We start from the raw sequence: 18,894 nt of genomic DNA, 5'->3' as shown, positions 1-18,894 counted from the left end.
TTGATCTATGCCTTCAAGACTTTGCTAATTTTGGAGTTATGACATTTTTTAACACTCTTTCATCTAGACATGTAGGGTTGTTATTCTCCAATAAAGAGTTTATAGCTGAAGAAAGGAAAGATAACCTTGAATCTTAACCTGTTTTGCTTTTCACATGTCCTCTCTGTGAGGTGTCAAAAAGACCCTCTGCAAAAGCCATGAGATTTAATTCTACTCTTCCTCATGAAAAAAGATCATGATCTGGATTTCTGACTTTCTACTAACCTCCATCCTCCCAGTTTATGACTAAGCACCCTAATATCTTGTACAATAGACAAAAAATTAACATTCTATGCACTAACACACACAAGTATATACAGAATATACAAAACCCTACCACAATTCCTTATTGCTAAACATCAGCCCTCTTTCCTAATTGCCACAGGCCAATTTCAGTGAATATTCTGTATATTTAATCCAAAAATCTGTTTTGCAGATTATATTTTTAAGCAATGTAATGCAGGGGTCCTCCACGTCTTTACAATACAGCCACATGAAAAGGCAGGAGAGAGCAAGTGGTCTCAGTATCTCTTCACTGTGAACATTCTGACACTCATCATAATCCTCAGTTATACTCCAAATATATAGCACACATGCTATTATTTACTATATACTTGTAAAAACACAGAAGCACATTAATGAATAACTTGTGCAGTTACCAAAACAAAATTCTTGTGAAAAAACATTTAAACAGAAGACACTGTATCTTTTAACAGATACTTCACCTTTTAAAACTGTTTCTTTCTAATTTGAAAGGGAATAAGAAACAGCAGGTCTTTCCCCATCCTAATTCTCAACTTTAAAACATGCAAGAAGCACCGTGTTACAAGGACATCACTGATATACTGTGGGAGGATCACTCTGCTTTGGAATAATATGATCAAAGTGTAAGATTTAATAAGCTTAAATCAAGGACATGTAGGAATATGTACATCAATTCATTCTACTTCAAAAACAAAGACTATGAAAAGTCTGTCTGTCTGAAGAAGTCTTTCATAGACAGACTAAGAAAAGGTCACAGATACTTTCAAAGCAGGATAATCCCTGTAAGAAAATGTCCAATCATAACACTTTCAGTACATACAGCTTTGATGTCCACTCTTCTAAAGGACACAGGCTGACACCTCTTTGGAAATGCTCCTTTTCTCCCCAGACAGTGGGTGAGGGTGTCACAAACTTGCTGGTATCAGCAAGGAACCGCCTTCCACCAGACATGTGGAGGATTCCACCTCACTAGGCTGAACAGGATTTGCAATTGAATTGCTTGCAGTGGCATGAATTGATCAGAGTGCAGGAAATGCTAGATATCCTTCATAATGATGGTTTTAAAACAAATATTTTGACCAAAAACCTCACCCCTCTGTTTTGCAGTGTAAAAAGCTGTAAGCCTTCCCAAAGGAAGACAACAAGAAAATACAAACACAGAGATATTGATAAAGCATGGAAAACTGCTTCTCTGCAAAAGACACTTGAAAAGTAAGTTCTCAGTGAGTAAAGCTACAGGAAGATCCTTTCATTGTGAGTGCAAACACAGTAACATCTTCAATATTCACTCAAGGAGTTACACTTAAGTATGCTTTTCAAGTCCTTGCTTTAGTTAATTTTCTTATAATCCAACTGAAACCATTTCACCTCCAGGAGCATTTTCCAAGTTTTCAGTGAAGTCATGCACTTCACTGCGGAAAACTGCTGATCTCAAAAAAAGCATTGAAGCAGGCAGAAAAAAATGTTAATAAATGACACTCTTCCTCAAGTAATAGGAAATGTAGGACTAGAGACACCATGTGAACCTATAAAATCTATCCAGTAGGTCAAAAATCTATCCAGGGGTCAAAAAACCTGCGGTCTGCTTTAAGTAGCAAGTAAAGGAGCACTGAAATGTAAGAATGATTTCTCTAGATATTACACACTAGGCAAGAAAAAGCAGTAGCTCTGGCCTTCATTATTGCTGAGTGGTGATTGTGAATATAACTAACATTTTGCTGTATATCACCGCAGATCAATGGATTTGTAATGACAAGCTCAAATTTAAACAAAAAAGTACCCAATAACTTAATAAGTTAAGTTCAGAGGACCTTTATGTCTTCACATAAGTTTACTAATAAACTGAACCTTCTCTAATGATTTGAGTTTTATTCAAATAGTAAAATATTTACTGTATGTTTAGAATTTAAATAAAGAGCATAAGTAAACCAAAGTATTATTTAAAAAACATCTATCTCTTAATAGTGTGAGAGATATGTATAGCCAAGCACTGCATAGAGTCACGAAGTGCTTATTTCAGACCAGATATCAAGAAAATGATAATTGTTTTTCAACTCTTCTGTTTCTTATCTCTTCTAGAAACAGACTATCAAGTGAACAAGTTTTAAAACAAGCCTCTGTCTGAAAAGAACTGAATGATTAATTTTGGAATTCCATGAGTGTCAGCAGGCTGATAATCAGCAGATTACAATTAGCTTAATTTCAAAGTCCCATTTCTCTAAGTCTTGCCTAAAGGAATGATATAAAAATATTTCAGAACAGACTCCTGAGATAGATCTTCTCCTTTCCCCTTCCCCAGCAAGCAGATAGCAAACAATTGGCAGAAGTATTATCAATAAATACATCATATTAGAAAATGTTAAATGCTTTTAAAATTTGGAGTTATAAGATCTGCTTAGATGGCTTGAGAGAAACCTCCTTCTTCAAAGCAGCATTTGGTACATAAGATAGCTCAATAAAAAAAAATTCACAGGCTTCTCTAACTCATATAGTTTCAAACAGCTCCTGTATTACTGGAGTTATGACACCTTTTTTAAGGTACTGTCGGGACCCAGGACAATCCTCCAGCTGCCCTGGTTACCAGCACAAACACTTAGACTTAATTACTAGAGAGAACTGATATAAATGTCAAGAAATAAAATATATTGTATCTATACAATCACAATTGTATCACATACAATATTACAATGAAAAAAGAAAAGTGAAACCAGTGCAACCATATTGGAGCATTTCATAGATACAATTTAGGCAGGGAATGAATTAGTACTTTATCACAAAGTTTAGCTCTTATCTGGAAAAGAATAGCTCAGGAAAATACAAAAAACTGCTGTTTCTTATCAAGAAAATCAAAATAGTTTTTGTCCAAAATAAAAACATTTTTTGATAAAACATTTTTATCAAAAAAGTAAGAACACTCACCTTTTTCTGTGTGAAGACGTTTAAATGAGTCTGTTTTTGATAAGCTTGGATCTGAGATTACTTTGGAACCAAGTTTAACTGTCAAGTCTATGGATCGGTATCCTTGAGGGAGTTTGCGGTCATACAGCAGAGTCAGAAGCTGGGCAAGTGTCATTTCAGCTGGTAATGGCTGACCTAGACAACAAAGGCATCAAGTCAGAGAGGAAAATTCTGACTGGGTTACTTTTACATACATATCCAGGTGCTGTTCATTACTTGCACCACAAAAGCCAAGTAGACTAAATATAATCTGGCTCCAAACTAAGGCCTAAATTTTACCATTTGTTCTCTTGGGAAAAGGGGCCCCATCAGTTTGGAGCCCATCATCAAATAGACCTATGCCAGCATTCCCTAAGACAGCCCCGTGCTGAGAGCACAAGCACTTGGCACATTTAACAAATGGCTAAGGCTGTAATTTGATGTGCATTTTAAGTGGGTACTGGCTGCCCCCCACTATTAAACACCACCTATGCAGCACCACTGAACTGTGGGAGCAGAGAGGTGTCTGCGACCAGAAGGTAAAACAGGTGGTATTGAAAAAAGTGGAAAACAAAGAAACTGGCAATTCTTTATCAGGCGTACTAATCCCAAGCCTAGCTCACTACTCCTGTGTCAAGACAGGAAAAAAAAAAAAAGAAGGGCACTGCCAGGATCACTTTTCTCCACAGTAATGTAGACTTGAAATACACATGCAATACAGTCCAAACTGATTACTCTAATTCAAGTTTTGGCCACTTTGTTGATTGCAAATATGTTCTTGCCTGAAATTACAAGCTAATCTGAAGGCTGAAAAATTTTTTCTGAAAACAAGTAGATTTACACATTAAGTATTTTAGAGTTGGATCATATAATAGCATGTCCATTTCATCGTGATTGCACTTAATCACGTAAAACAACATCTAAAAGTTCCTTAGTAACAATCTGTTTCTTCAATTGAGGATTACGTTTTAAGAAAAGCAAAAACTCAAAATGCCTTGCAAGACACGACCAGATCACAAATAAAGAAAGGTTTACATGACCATTGCAAGACAGTCAACATTTACCAGCTACATACTGAAAATAGGCACTGGGTTTTGATCTCATCTCCAAAACAGCAGTATCACAGATTATCTTGAGTTGGAAGAGACTCACAAGGATCAAAGCCCAACTCTTGGCCCTGCACAGGACAGCCCCAAGAGTTACAACATGTGCCTGAGAGCACTTTCCAGGTGCTTCTTGAACCATCAAGAAGATGATGGTCACCATTGGGGCTGTGACCACTTCCCTGGGGAGCTGATCCAGTGCCCAACCACCCTCTGAGGGAAGATCCTTTTCCTAATATCCAACCTAAACCTCCCCTGACACAACTTCAGGCCATTCTCTTGGGTCCTGTCACTGGTTACCAGTCACTAGAAAAGAGATCTGTGCCTGCCTCTCCCCTCCTTCCCTCATGAGAAAGTTGACTGCAACGAGGTCTCCCCTCAGTCTCCTCTTCTCCAGGCTGAACAAGTGACCTCAGGCATCCCTCATTCAGCTTCCCCTCAAGGCCTTTCACTCTCTTCATTGCCCTCTTCTGAACTATTGTTAATAGCTTTAAGTCCTTCTTATATTGTGTCACCCTAAACTGCCCCCAGTACCTAAGGTGAGGCTGGCCCTGAGCAGAGTGGGACAACCCCCTCCCTTGCCTGGCAATGCTGTGCCTGATCTGCCCCCTCTCCAGAAGAGCCTGTAACCATCCATCATGGCACACCAATCACTGGACTCATCCCACCAGGTTCTGCTCATTGTCCTCGCTTGACTATATGATGCTTTTATCCCTGATGCTTTTATCCCCAATTGTCTGTTCTGTTTATGCTGGAGAATAGTTCTGCACCTTTAAGACTTGTTCTAAGAGTGAAGGGGGGAGAGAAGAAGTGCATAGTTTGTTTTCAGACACTGCACTCACTCCTCCACATTCCTGCTCCTGGCTGTGTTGTCTGCAGATGGACAGACAGCAGGACAGAGCTCTCCTTTGTTTAAGTTAGTTTTAGCTAGCTGAGGCAAGAAGTTCCCTGGACTGTGGTTTTTTTTTCCTTTTCTTTGGATCTGTTTAAAGCTGCTCTGGCCTGAACACCAGAAGAGCACCAGCAGCCCACACCTGTGGCCCACCAGGCCGGGCCTGGGCCACGGCATTTCCAGTGCTGGAGGGACTGATCAGAGACTGAGTGAGAGGAACTGCAACCCAGGGAGGGGACTTCTCAGTTTGTCATCTCTTTTGGAGCAGCAAGGGTTTTTATTGTTTAATATTGTTTAGGTTTTATTGTTTAATAAACAGTTTTTTTCCACTTTTCTCCAAGGAGGTATTTCTTTCAGAACCAGCTGGGGGAGGGGCCAATTGAATCTGCTTTTCTAGAGGAGCCCCTTTGGGGGTTCTCTCCCAAATTTGCCCTGAACCAGGACACTCATCAATTTTAGATATTTTAATCCAAGTATACTATCCTGCTAATAATTGCCAGAGGATAGCCTCAAAGCTGGTAATTGGATAGTAAGTCTCAAATTTAGGGATTTTTGAGTGAAAATGACTTTGATCAGAAGTTAACCCCTTAATTCCATTAGCTGGATCCGGACAAGAAGCTGTTCTGCATAATAATGAAGCGTTTCACTCATGGTTCTGTCTTTTATTCCTGATCTAAGTCACTACAATTTCTTCTTGAAAAAGAGAGATTGCCAATCTTGCTATACCACATCTGATATACATGGAACATGACCAACTGCTCAGGATATGCTGTGTTTTTAAAACACAAATGTTATGGAATTCAAGAATATTCCTGAACTGGCAAATCAACCCTTCAGAGAGCAATGCGAGATGGTTGCCCACTTAGAACCTGGAGTAATAGGGCATTGGTACCAGTTCAGTTCTGCCTTGTATGTGGAAGAAAACCTATGATATCAACTTTCAAACCCACCCTGCTTTCATTTGTGAGTGAAAGTGTTTTGAGAGTTTTCTTAGGAACAAGATACTAAACTTCAAGGGAGATCAATATAATTGCCACTTTTTTTTGAGCTGCTATGATGCTACAATGCTGCAGTTGCTGATGTTGCAATGATTTCCAGTTGAAAGCTGTTTACCAGCTCCACACTTCCAAGATGCTAATGCCCATTACCATTGTAAAAACTTCCTGATGATGTATCAGCCACTGAAAAGACCATAATTTTGATATGTAAAATGTATTATTAAAGTTACCTGGTAGTAGTTTATGGTACAGATGAAAGACTGGAACACTAATGGTCTTGCTGGAAGATTCTCCTCCTGAGGAAGAAGTACCAACTTTATCTGCCATCACTCTTCCTCGTCTCGATGGTGGGCGTGGAGGGGTGGACGAAACAGCTCTTTTTGACTGAGATTTCAAACCTGGTACAGAAGTAAAAAATTTCAAGTTGTTCTATTATTTCATACCTTCAGTTTGCCAAGATACAACATACTCAAAACCTTCAATGATAGAAAAATATACAAATTTTACCTCACTGGCTAATAAAATACCAGAAAAACATTTTTGTATAAAACATATTTAGATATAATCCCAGTATTTTTAGTGAAAAGACTGTGCATTCTCTTAAGCCCCAAACATAAACCAAACCATAACTAGATGATGTCATGCAAAAAAAAAGCAAAAGGTATTCTGATTCTGCTGTCATTGAAGAGTGTCTCACAATAGGCCCTAGAGCAAAATGTTTTTAGGCTGTCTTTTCACCTGAAGGCAAGAAAGGCAAATTTTTCCAAACTGACAGACATTTCAGCACAGATTATAGCTAATAACCCCTTGTCTGCCCTACAAAGGTGACTTTAGCTGCTGTACTGACAGTACCACATGTGATGAAAGGTGTCTTTATATGCGCTTTCCAAGTTCCCTGACCCCAAAATATTTGAAGTAAGCACTGCATGAAAATCAGGAGGTAGACTAGCTACAGAAGAGCTTACTGTTACTACACAGCAAGACTGCCTTATCTTAGGACAGCTTAAGGTGACTTAAGGTACAGCAAAATTATACTGCAATCATGTATCCTTCTGTTCAGGTGACAGAGGTAAAAAGCCATCAGGTCAACAGACAAAGACAGACAGTTACTAACTCATCATTGACCAAGAGCTGCCACAAAACTAACAAGATCTACACTTCAAATGCTGTAATACACTCTGATTTCAGCTGATCATTAGAAGCAGCTCTAATGTACAACACATTGTCCAATAATCTCGGTACACTACACTAGCTTGCTTCAGGAAGATCAGGCTGCAAATACCATCTTCTCCCTCTATTAATTTTACCCATAGGTAAAAACATAAATACTTTATATTTCTTGAGATTCTGAGGACACTACAAAACCCTCAGAATATATGAAAAATTATTACAAAAGAAGAAAATATTTGACAAACAGGCAGTAAAACAAATCCAAATAAAATAAGTTTACATTTAAACTCTTACTAAATTGGAGAAAATTGGAAATATCAGAAAAAAACCTGAAATCTGCTTCTTTTTAATAGAGAATGAGCTATATCATGCAGTAGGATGAGCGATGTAACTGGAATAACATGGCTGACTGTGCTATGCCCTATCTTCAACTTGGCTTAGTATTTTTGTTTCTTTCTAGATTTTTTGTGTTTTAACCCTTTCCTTGGACCTATTAATATTTTTGATACTACTAAAACATGTTTAACTTAAATGGCATCTACTGTAACTATTTTATCAGATAAAGATGCTGTAATTAACATAGCTATGTTGTTTTAAATGCACACCAAGTTCAGTGAAACCGCTGCCCTGTTCAGCCTTTGTGTTAAGTTATATGTACATCTAAAAACCTGAAATAAAAAGCTTAAGAAATATTGGTGCCAAAAGTCAGAGGAAATCAGCATCTCTGCTTTATGCTTCATGAAGTGTGAATGAACTCGAGGTACCTCAATACTGGCAGAAAGCTAGATAGGAAAGGAGTAGTTTGAAGTTCATTAATCAACTTCAAACTGAAAGACTAATGACTTCTACAGCCATTATCTGAATTGGAACATTTGTGTACCACTGCAAAATTACTATGTTCAACCTATATGCTCCAACAAAAGTTTTGCATTTTTGTAAGAAAAAGGGCTTACATGAGAGGCTTCTGAAGGTTTGACTCAATAGTTTTTATAAACTGAATGCTTTGAAACAAACTCCAGTATTAGTTGTTTCCAAGTGAATAACGTGGGTTTATGCCAAAATCTCCATTTGACAGTTTTTAGTAGAGTACCATTAGCTGTTCTGCAAAATATGTGGATACCTTTTATTTCCAAAGCATATTTTCAGAAGAGAGGTGACTAAACCCTGTTGTACCAGCTACTGCAAAAAGCAGAAGCAATAATACCCTCCAAGCTCCAGGGGTGTCTTTAAAAAATGCTGCAAAATACCCTAGCAACAGCATCCACGAAGATATCACTGACTCATATATTTGGGTGTACATAGAATTGAAAAATTTGTCACAATATAATCTACTAGAGGCAGCTGTTTCACCAGGAACCAATATTTCTTGCCTAACAGTCAGTTACATTACAACTGTAGTACCAGCTGCTATGATATTTCTAACCATCACTAGATATAAAGTTAATTATTGGTAGATATTTTCTTCCCCCAACACACTTTGAACACCAGAAAGATCCATTTTATAAAAGATAGAAGAAAAAGACATACCAGAAGCAACAACAACGCTGTAATTGTCCTGAAATCCATTTTCTGCTTTAACTTTTTCTTTCTCCTCATAATTCTTCTTTTCTTTATCTTCCTTCTGTTCATTAATTAGCTTAGCTGTAATACTAGGCGTATCTGTATGGGAATGGAGGGGATAAGGACAAAAAGAGAGGAAAGAAAAGCATTTCAAGATACTAAGTTGATTTTATTAGTTTCTAAGCTGTTAACAAGGCTATTCTCAACTACTGTAGCATTTCAGAGCTGCAACACAGGCAGCAATAATACGTTTTTACCTATTAAGGTATTATAGCAATTCTGTCCCCTTCTTCCCCAAAAACTCTGTTCTCTGACAATTTAAATGTGTAAGTTTAAAGTCATTACTTGATGAGTCAAGTGTTTTCACATTAAAAAACACTAAACCACTGCAATCAACCAAAAATGAGATTAAGCAAAAAAATCTCTAGCCAAACCCAAACCCAACGAACCAAAAAACCCACAAAAAATCTTGACAACAAAAAAAAGGAAAAAAAATCCAACAAAAAAAGAAATATCAAAACTTTTTTTTTTCAAGGATGGCTGCAGACTTATTTAAACATGATCTTGTATTTGGGTCTGGATATTTCTTGTTACATACTGATCCAATTTCAGAACTGGCAAATTCTCTTCCTTTGGAAGAGAAAACTGGAAGATGCCTGAAGTACATCACACAACCAAATCTTGAGCTGTTTAAGAGAATATTGGATTGCTACAGTTCAACCATTTTGGTTCAATCACTAGCACAGATCACAACTATCAGTACATTATTAAATCTAATCTAACTTATTAAATCACTGATGATTGGTGACAATGGACAATTTCATACCCTGTGTAGTACAACACTGGCACCAAAATGGCTAAGTAATTCTCTAATTGTTTCTGAGTTGTTTCCACATAGCCACAGCAGCTTTAAGGTACAACCAGACTCAAGACCTAGAAGTAACATGCAGCTACCTTTAACTAACTGTGTGTCACCAGTGGGTGAGGTGCTGAAAGGGATGTGATTTGGCTGCCTGGAAATATATTATGATTTGTGCTTGAAAACATTAGTTATGTCTGTGTTAGACAACACTGGAGACTAAAAAGAGATACAGAGTGTGAAACTACTGCCACTTAGGACTCAACATTCACACACATACACTCTCTCTATGCATAGATCTGTGTGTATACATAAAAACGTGTGTGTATACATATATACACACATACAAAAGTATCTTTGAGACTGTATAGAGTTTTGGCTTTTAAAAAACTTTCATTATTATTACTACTAGTATTGTTATTATTATTGAATTTCTGAGTTGCTCTAGTTTTGTCCCATGGACTCAATGTCCACTTACTGCTGAGGAATTTAAAGGTCATTAATAAAAATATTAAAGAAGGTTAAGCAAGGGTATTTTAACTACTCAGGTGAAATCCAGATTTGTTGTTCCGTTTTTCTGACTCCAGCAGTAACTCAAGTCTAAGGTGCATGAACTACAAAACAACTGGTACTCATCCAGGCAATCCTATCTACTGTGTACTGCACATTTTCTTCCTATGGTGAAGGGATGCAAGCAGCAGATCTATCAATGATTTCATGACCCCTTTCTCCCCCTGTCTTTTTTTTTTAAGCTGGGAAAAAAAGTACAAAATGAATATGGGTCTTGTGACTTATTCATGCAGAAAGTATGAAATGGTTAATTTGAGAAAATTAATATATTTAAGAAAAAAGAAGTTAACCCAACGGACAGATCCTGAACAGGATCTTCATGACTTCTATTTGCTATAGTGGTGACAGCCTTTTCTTTATTTTCTACCCCAGTCCACCCCTTCTCTCTCTCTCTCACCCTAAACACACAGCTTGCTCCTCTTATAGTCAAGCCTTCTTTACTCTGTCCTGACCATGGACCTCCTAGAATGCCATACAAGAACCACAAAGCCAAGGCACAACAATGCAGCAGCAAACCCTAAATTATGGTGCCCTACAAAGTCAGCACCATTTTCAATTTCAGACATGACAGTCTACCACATCATCACATTCTCCTCTCCAGACCTTATTAGCACTGGCTACCAAGCTGACAACAAGGCACCACTAAGGCAGCTACTCAGGACAGTTTATGTCGCTGCTCAGCAACTGATCCCTACCTCGTACGAAGTGACCATCCCACCCACTACAGTAATGAGATCCTTGTGCAGTTTGTGGTCAGAAAAACCTGAGTCACATTTCACACATGACTCTCTGGACAGTAAATAAATACAGAATTCTATCAGAAATAGTGAACTATTCCTTGATAAATAAGATTCAAGCATTTAGCTAGGAATGGATATTTTTCTATTAAAATCCTAAAACACATCTTGTCCTTTCTCGTATTCTGCCAAATAATATTTTAGTACTCCTATCAGCTTGTTAGGTAACGTTAATTGCCCCAACAAATTTGTAAGTGTAAAAGTTTTCCATAAATATAAAAAAAATAGTTGCTTTTAACTCCATGAAAACCTGTCTCATAAATAAAAAGTTGATCTACCCTGAGTTCCAAAGTACACAATCAAGTAAACCTACATCTAGGAGCATACATATCTAGTCACATGAACAGGCAACTAAGAGCACACCCTTCAGTGCACATCATCTCCTATTTGACAAAAACATAATTGCTCTAACAATCTTTGACTTTTCTTTGGTATTATTGAGAACCACATTTTAAGAGTAAAAATGGAAGTCCTGGATTTATTTTTTTTAAAACTAGACATGTATAAAACTGATTTTTCATTTAACATGTCCAAACAACTTTTATTCTATTTATTACTAGAGGAGAATCAACTTGCATTTTGCCTGGTTTTACCTAGAGAGCTCTGGCATGGAGATGACATCTTCAGTATGAATTCTACTTGTTAACTAAATTTTAAAAAATTATTCCCCATAATCTTTAACATATAGTTCTGTTTCCTGAAGTATTAAATAACCACTAAAATTAAAGGTGGGATTCATTTTAAGATTAAGATGTCTACCATTTAGGTGTCAAAATCCGTATTATGGTCTGTGAGAGATTCATCTCTCAGTGTATATTCAAATAGTATAACTGAAAGTACTGAAATTTAAAAAACAAGTAAATTAATTAATGCCATAACATTACCCTCTCACTGAGCATAATTTTAAAATTAATATCTAAAAGTAAATGATACTTTTCATTTTTCATTTAGTAAGCAAATGCAAATATTTATAAAGCAGACAAATGTATAACCACAGAAATTAGATGGAGCCCTTATCAAGGTCCTTTTCACAGGACATACATCTCCACCTTGAGATGTACCACTAAGTTCCAGGCTATTAACTGACAAAATCTGGGGAAATTTAATGAAAGGATAAAAGACAGTGTGTTTTAAATACTGATATTTGCAGTATAATTTGTATGGTCAAACAGTGTAAGTTTTTTTAAACTGCATTTAAAAAAGAAGCAAAACAAAACCATGAACTATTGCAAACTTGCCTGACACACGATCAAGAACCTCTGCTAGAGTTGTTGAGACAGGCAAGTGAAGAGTACGAAATTTGTGTCCAGCTCCATACATTGGATGTTGAATTACATGACTAGTAGCATTAATTCTACCTTTGTACAGCTGAAAGGAAAAAACAGTCAACATTAATTATGACATTAAGACTGAGAAATAAGTTAAATCACTATGTTCTTATAAAGCCACATCAGCTAGATAAAGCTAAATCCTTAGTATGCTAAAAAAGAAGACGAATATATCCTTCAACTTCAGAGGTAAACAGTAAAAATACATCAAATTAGGACACGTTTAGCTTTTTAACTCCAAATAATTTGTTTTGAAAGCCTACAATATTTTTAGGACCAGAAACAGTATGATATCATCTTTGCTTTAAAAAACCCAATCATTTTACATAGTTGTAATATGAGAGAAAAACCACATGCCAAAGATTTGCCATTATTTAGGAAACAAAATCTTAACTTTGAAACTAAATATTAAAAAATAACAACATACTTAGAGTAGAGAAAGATGATGTTTTTCTGTTGCTCTCACTTGAGGAGCAAGTTTATTCAAGACTTAATATCTACTTTTTGTTATTATGACAGGTAACTAAGTTACTACTAGTCAAAACATTGCACATATTTTACCATAATGTATTTTAGACAGCCCTGATGACCTGTTTATGCATATGAACTTACAGGACCAATTAATTGTTGTGCAATGCAATTGTAAAAAATTTATTTCCTGACAACCAGAACTGAGCTTCTGAAAAACAGTTTTGGTAAGAACTTTCAAGATAAAAATAAGGAATCAATCTTTGAAAGGTTATGTTGCTGGATATTCTAGAAGTATATCCTGTACATCCACTTTATTTTTAAGGTTTCTCTTTGCATCTTATAGGAAGAATCATCTCACTAAGAACACAATTTCCCAATGTTTTTAATAAAAGAAACTGAACTATGACAATTTCATGACATGTTTTCTGCTCTTACATATCTAATAATAGCTTCTGTAAAAATCTGTTGTATGTAAAATAACAGAAATCTGGTAACTGATGTTGCCTTGACATTATCAATCAACTTGTTAACAATTAGTCAGCCAATTTAAAACATTTAAATGTTTGTGCTAAAACTGTATTTGTGCCTCCTTTTCCATTTTATACTATCTGATCCAGTTTCCCTCTCATGTTATCTCCTGCAGTGCTTTACTTCTGAGATGCAAAAACCAAAGCAGCAAATACTTTTTTCTGGAGTATCTTTATCTGGGAGTATCAGATCTTTTAAAGAAACTTCTGGTTTTGCCCTATTATTTTAGTCACAGCCTTCAATGGAGAGCACTTCAGACATCAATTGTTATTCTGTTCCAGTGAAGCACGTGGAACCATAAAGCATACATCTGCTTTATAAATTAATTCACATATTTGTCACTCTATTCATGGCATTTTGGCTAACTGCTGAAGCATGTCTGCCAATTTTGACTATGACTGATCCTTAATGATACTGCTAAGGACTACTGAACAGATATTGTATCTACATTTATTTCTAGTGTGTAAGGGTACTATTAAAAAGCCTTCTGTAAGATCAATTTCAGTTGTCAGATCCTTCAGAAGAAGTACATTTCCAACAAATATTTTGTGTTATTGTAGCACAGTGCCTTGAATTTCCTTCTAAAATGATGAGTTAAAATTCAACAGTACTTTCCTTTTCAAAAATCCATCATGTGTACAGCAGAAAAAAGCTGCTAACATGTCAAACAAAGTTGAATATACTCAGACTTAAGATTCACAGGCTAAATTTATCCCACGTTTACCATATGGTATCAAAAATTCTTACTGGACAAGGGGACTGAAGAAACAAAGTCACTTTCTCATCCTCTAGCATCAGCTGCAAAAAAAGCCTCCTAATAAATCCTGAAATATTTCCAGAGGTTGGGAGGTTCCCACGCTGAGGAGAGGACTGGAACAATTCACAGAGAACCTGAGAAGGCAAAATGATATTAGGTTTAAAATATTTCTACATTTAGGTCTTTAAAATAAAGCTCTACACAGCCAAAGTAGGCAGTGCCTGAGATCCACTTCCAGTTACCACACAAGCTCAGAAATGTGCACCACTGAAGAAAACACCAGCAGCAAATAAGGCCCTTAATATAAAAGTTTAAAATGCTGACTCAAGCAAAGTAATTGTAAACATATAGATTTCTCAAAAAGATAAAAGAAATGAAAATAAAGTAGTCATAAAACCAGCTTTTGAATCCCTAAAGTGAACATTTCCCATGGCATAATGCATTATTACTTCCAGCCATTAACAAAGAACTGACTCAATTTTTTACTGAAGTCTACTTCTTCCTAGAGTATCATTATTTTTAATGCTGAAAAAGCATTTTTTCATTATACTTGCATTCAGCTAGGTCTGCAAGGTTAATGAATGTGACAAAGATTGCTGAATCTGCTCTAGAACACCAAATGCAAAGCCATATTCTGCAATATCCTGTATTTCCTTGGACACAAGTTGCACAAGCAAACTTCCCAGGAAATCTCCTCAGGTTACTAATATAAAATATGTGTGAAGCTTGCTGTTCAAATTCCATTTCACAAAAGTTTAGCCCTATCCACTTAAACAGTCTTTTGGAGTTCAGTCAAAAGTTTATTTCTCTAAACCAAGAGGAAGAGAAATCTATACAAAGGACTGCACAACCATGCCAAAACATTTTTATATGTTTCAGACTCAAATCAACAAGCTAACAATTTTAATATAAATTTTGCCAGTCAATGACAGTTTACAAAACCCCAAGTTATTATAAAGAAAGGTAAAAACACAGAAAGTTTTCAAAGAATTAAAACATTATTTTTCTCTCTCACCTGTGCCATAAGTCTCTGGTTATTAGGATGGCAAGAGATGCACTGGAGGAAGAAAGCAACTGTTGCATTTTCAATTGCTGTCCGCTGCTGAGTCGTCAATCCTGTGGTCACAGTTGAAGAAAGAGAGCTGGACCTTGCACTGCTCTGCTGTGCCGTCATATTGTGTCCTCCAGAGGTAGCACCAGAATGGCACAACAGGAATAAAAGTGCTGTCCACAATGGATTGACTTCAGAGCCACCCAACCAATCCTTCATCATGTGGCTGTTGCCAACTTCTGTCAGAAACCTGAGAACAGGAGCAACCAGGTCTGCCGTGATGGGCATTTTATTAAAGTGCTGCGGAACATGGTGCCTCCTGAGCCTGTCCTGGCTGATATCCATTGATTGTGCAGTGCAGTCAGAGCTGGAAGTATGGTTAAAGCAAAAACTAGCAAGACTTCTTACAAGCAGTGAAGGCAAACCTGAGTCCAGTAACTGCTTGATAGCTTCAGGAGACTGAGATGAGGCAGCAAGAGTAGCCAGGTGAGACTCTGTTAGTGCAAGAGGGGCTTGTGCATTTTTAGAGTCATCTGTCAAAGATGAGCTAAGGTCCTGCTTTTTGCTGTCATCAGTCATAGACAGTCTGTGCTGACACTGCATTGGAGGAGGAGTGATACCCATCCATCCCATCAGTAAGGAAAAATAATTTGGGTGGATGTGGCACATGGAACAAAGCAAGCTATCAACAGCTTTCTTCAAAACCATGTTGCAAGGAAGAGACATGGACCAGTTAAACAGTGACCTGGAGAAGACAGAAAATTGTATCAATACATAGTCTGCCAGTTATTTTTCCTTTTCTATCATTAGTTCATACACCATTTTTGCACTTTTATGATTTACTATTACAGAAGCTAATGTGAAACACTCCATGCTGAACTTGGAAGCTTCTTTTAGATCACAATATCAGCAGGATGCTGATTACCCACAAAAAGCATTTCTCAACTGCATGCTTAAATTTTTTTCACCATACTGTATTTTAAATAGATACAATCCAGCTGTACACACAAACCGGATTTCAGTCTTTCAACAATTGTCATACATCTCATCCACTTTTAACCAACTGCAACCTCTTTGTGCTGTCAATTCTCCAAGCTGCAGCTGTTAGGGTCACACACATGATCCTATGCGTGTGTACAAAGGTCATTTACATGAAGGTCTCAATTCCTTGTAAGAACTGAAAGTAGTTTAACATGTTCCAAAATTTTTGAAAATTTCCCTTATTAGGGATTTTCTTAAAGACGCTGCAAAAGACATGAAAGCAGCAACAACCTTGTTGGTTGGACAACACACCCTTGTTATCCTTACTTGACCTAAATTTAGGACACAAATTAACAACAGAATTATTCCTCAGCTATTCTAAAGTCCTACCTACCTTTGGCATCACATCCAAGTACTACTATCTGCCTGACTGCTAATCCAAGCCATTTGAGTGCAGAAGCTAATTTAGCTCCTGTTATCCAGCCTAAATTTCAGAAAGGGGAATTGTAAAGTAAAATGCTAATTTCTTCACACAGACTTGTCCAGAGTATGTGAAGTACTTTAAAACAAAACCACTTTTCCAAACTGCATTCACAGTACCTTGACACCACAGATGTTACATTATCTTAACATTTACACACAGAAGTGAACATGCACTTCATGCCATTCAATGCTAGGTTTTTAAATTAAATTTGGATGTATTATTGTATCTTGCATTCCCCATTTGAAGGCAAGGATTGTTTTCCCTACTTCTGGATGGAAATGTTATTCTGTGTTTAGTCTAAGGGCATTCTAGGAACTCAAGGAACTCTCTGGGTCTAACCCAAAGTTGGATTTATCACAGTCAAAGATTGATAAAACCCCTCCCCAACAGAAAACTCATCTCAGTGGCTAAATGATCTATAACTCTGGGAAGACAGCTACAATTTCCAAAAGTCCACATGTAGTAAAGCTACACTTAACTCTTCTCCAAATACATATTAACACAATCCAAATGCTAAAATCTTCAGCATGAGTTCATGCTCTATGAAAAATAAGTTTTTTTTCTAAATACATATTTAAAAATAACTATGGGATTAGCATCCATTGGCCAAAGCAAAAATACTGAAATGGAAAAAGGGGATGATGGGAAAATATTTCCAAGAACAAAGTGATTTATCACATAAAGGAGAAACTTGGAGCTATAGCTAGAATCCATTACAATATTTCAAAAGTTACAATACCAAAGAAAATTAATACACAAGAAAAGTTACTTTTATCAGAAAAAATATTTGCCCATATAACTCTGACAAAAAAGCTCTTATATTTATTAAAGAATATATTTTATAATTTGCTCCAGATGGTGGCCTACATGAGTGATAGTTTTATATCTGGCAGGAGGTAGGGGAACAGGGTCATATTAAAACTTGCATACTCAAATTAGGTATAAACTATCATTTCTCCCTGTAATGAAAACAAGACACTTTCCTCCAAAAGACAGGAACTCAGCTGTGAAACCAACTTTTATATATAGATTTTATATAAATCTAATCGGGCTGTCCATTTTGGAAAGTCCATTTTTATTAGAGCTTTTCCTTTTCAAATGTTAAAATGTGTTTCTGTTAAAGTGTATTGCTAAAAGGACTAATTGACCTGCAATTTAAAATCCTTAAACAGATTCCCATGATGAACAAGCTCATTTTGAATTAAAATTTATCTACATCACTGTATCACTGAAGAGTCTTTGGAAATTGTCTTGTTTCCAAGTAATGTAAGAGTTCCACATGCTTGTACCTGTAAACATAACTTACACATTTGACAGTGCTTTAATGTTTGACTATGCTTAAATGAGACTGCTTGTGAAAAAATATGAAGGTTTCCTAAAACCACCAACAAAACCATGAGCAAAGATCCCTTTATTAACTGCAGCTGCATTCAACAGTACAAATCAAAGATGCCTGACTAAAAGCCATTTTCCTATAAAATGTGAAAAAAGTGTTATGAGACTTTTCTGTTTTGTTTAACTATCTCTTCCATTTAAACAACATAAATTGCAAATACTATATTCTATATTTTCATTTTGGGAGTCGCTAAAAGTATACATTTGGTGTTTAGGGTGAACTTCTCTTTAGAATGCATCAAAATGAAGCAAGTTCATAGTTTAAGATTCACTCCAGATTTTGTGCATTCATTTCTTTCAAGTCCAGCTAACCAGAAGTGACAACTCCAAGAAAACACTACCACCTTCCCACCTCTCAGTTATAGATACTGGATACTGAGACAAATAAAATAATGCTTTGGTAACAGCATCCTAATGAAGATCACTTACATCTACTGTGAAAATTACTGCAAACAATTTCAGCAAGAACAGTCCATTAAAAAACCTCATGAATGAAAGCATGAACCAGCTTACCTTTCACATACATGCAAAAATACACATGGATTTCCTGTCTCATTTCAGATTTTTGGGTCTTTAAACACAATTATACCTGGAATATGTCAAGTGCAGCTTTGAGTTTAGAACTACAAAAGGATCTGTTTGGATAGGTATCCATTTGTTTGTTTAGCTATCCATTCTATCAATTAGCTTCACTTTCCACTACTATTTCA

General features: G+C 36.4%; 1 protein-coding gene across 1 annotated transcript in view; it reads right to left on the bottom strand.

Moving 5' to 3' along the window:
- The window catches only part of BIRC6 (baculoviral IAP repeat containing 6), a 177,768-nt gene that overhangs the window by 63,777 nt on the left and 95,097 nt on the right, over positions 1-18,894 (bottom strand). The window contains exons 55-60 of the mRNA XM_058802446.1: positions 15,289-16,069; positions 14,264-14,407; positions 12,428-12,557; positions 8,931-9,062; positions 6,464-6,631; positions 3,223-3,396 (exon numbers count right to left, since the gene is read on the bottom strand). Coding sequence (XP_058658429.1) covers positions 3,223-3,396; positions 6,464-6,631; positions 8,931-9,062; positions 12,428-12,557; positions 14,264-14,407; positions 15,289-16,069 — 1,529 coding nt within the window. The remainder of the gene's footprint in view (positions 1-3,222; positions 3,397-6,463; positions 6,632-8,930; positions 9,063-12,427; positions 12,558-14,263; positions 14,408-15,288; positions 16,070-18,894) is intronic.

Source organism: Ammospiza caudacuta, chromosome 3 (assembly GCF_027887145.1).
Source record: "Ammospiza caudacuta isolate bAmmCau1 chromosome 3, bAmmCau1.pri, whole genome shotgun sequence".
Taxonomy (NCBI): Eukaryota; Metazoa; Chordata; class Aves; order Passeriformes; family Passerellidae; genus Ammospiza; species Ammospiza caudacuta.
The sequence above is the reverse complement of the archived record's forward strand: the minus strand, read 5'-3'. Positions and strand labels throughout refer to the sequence as shown.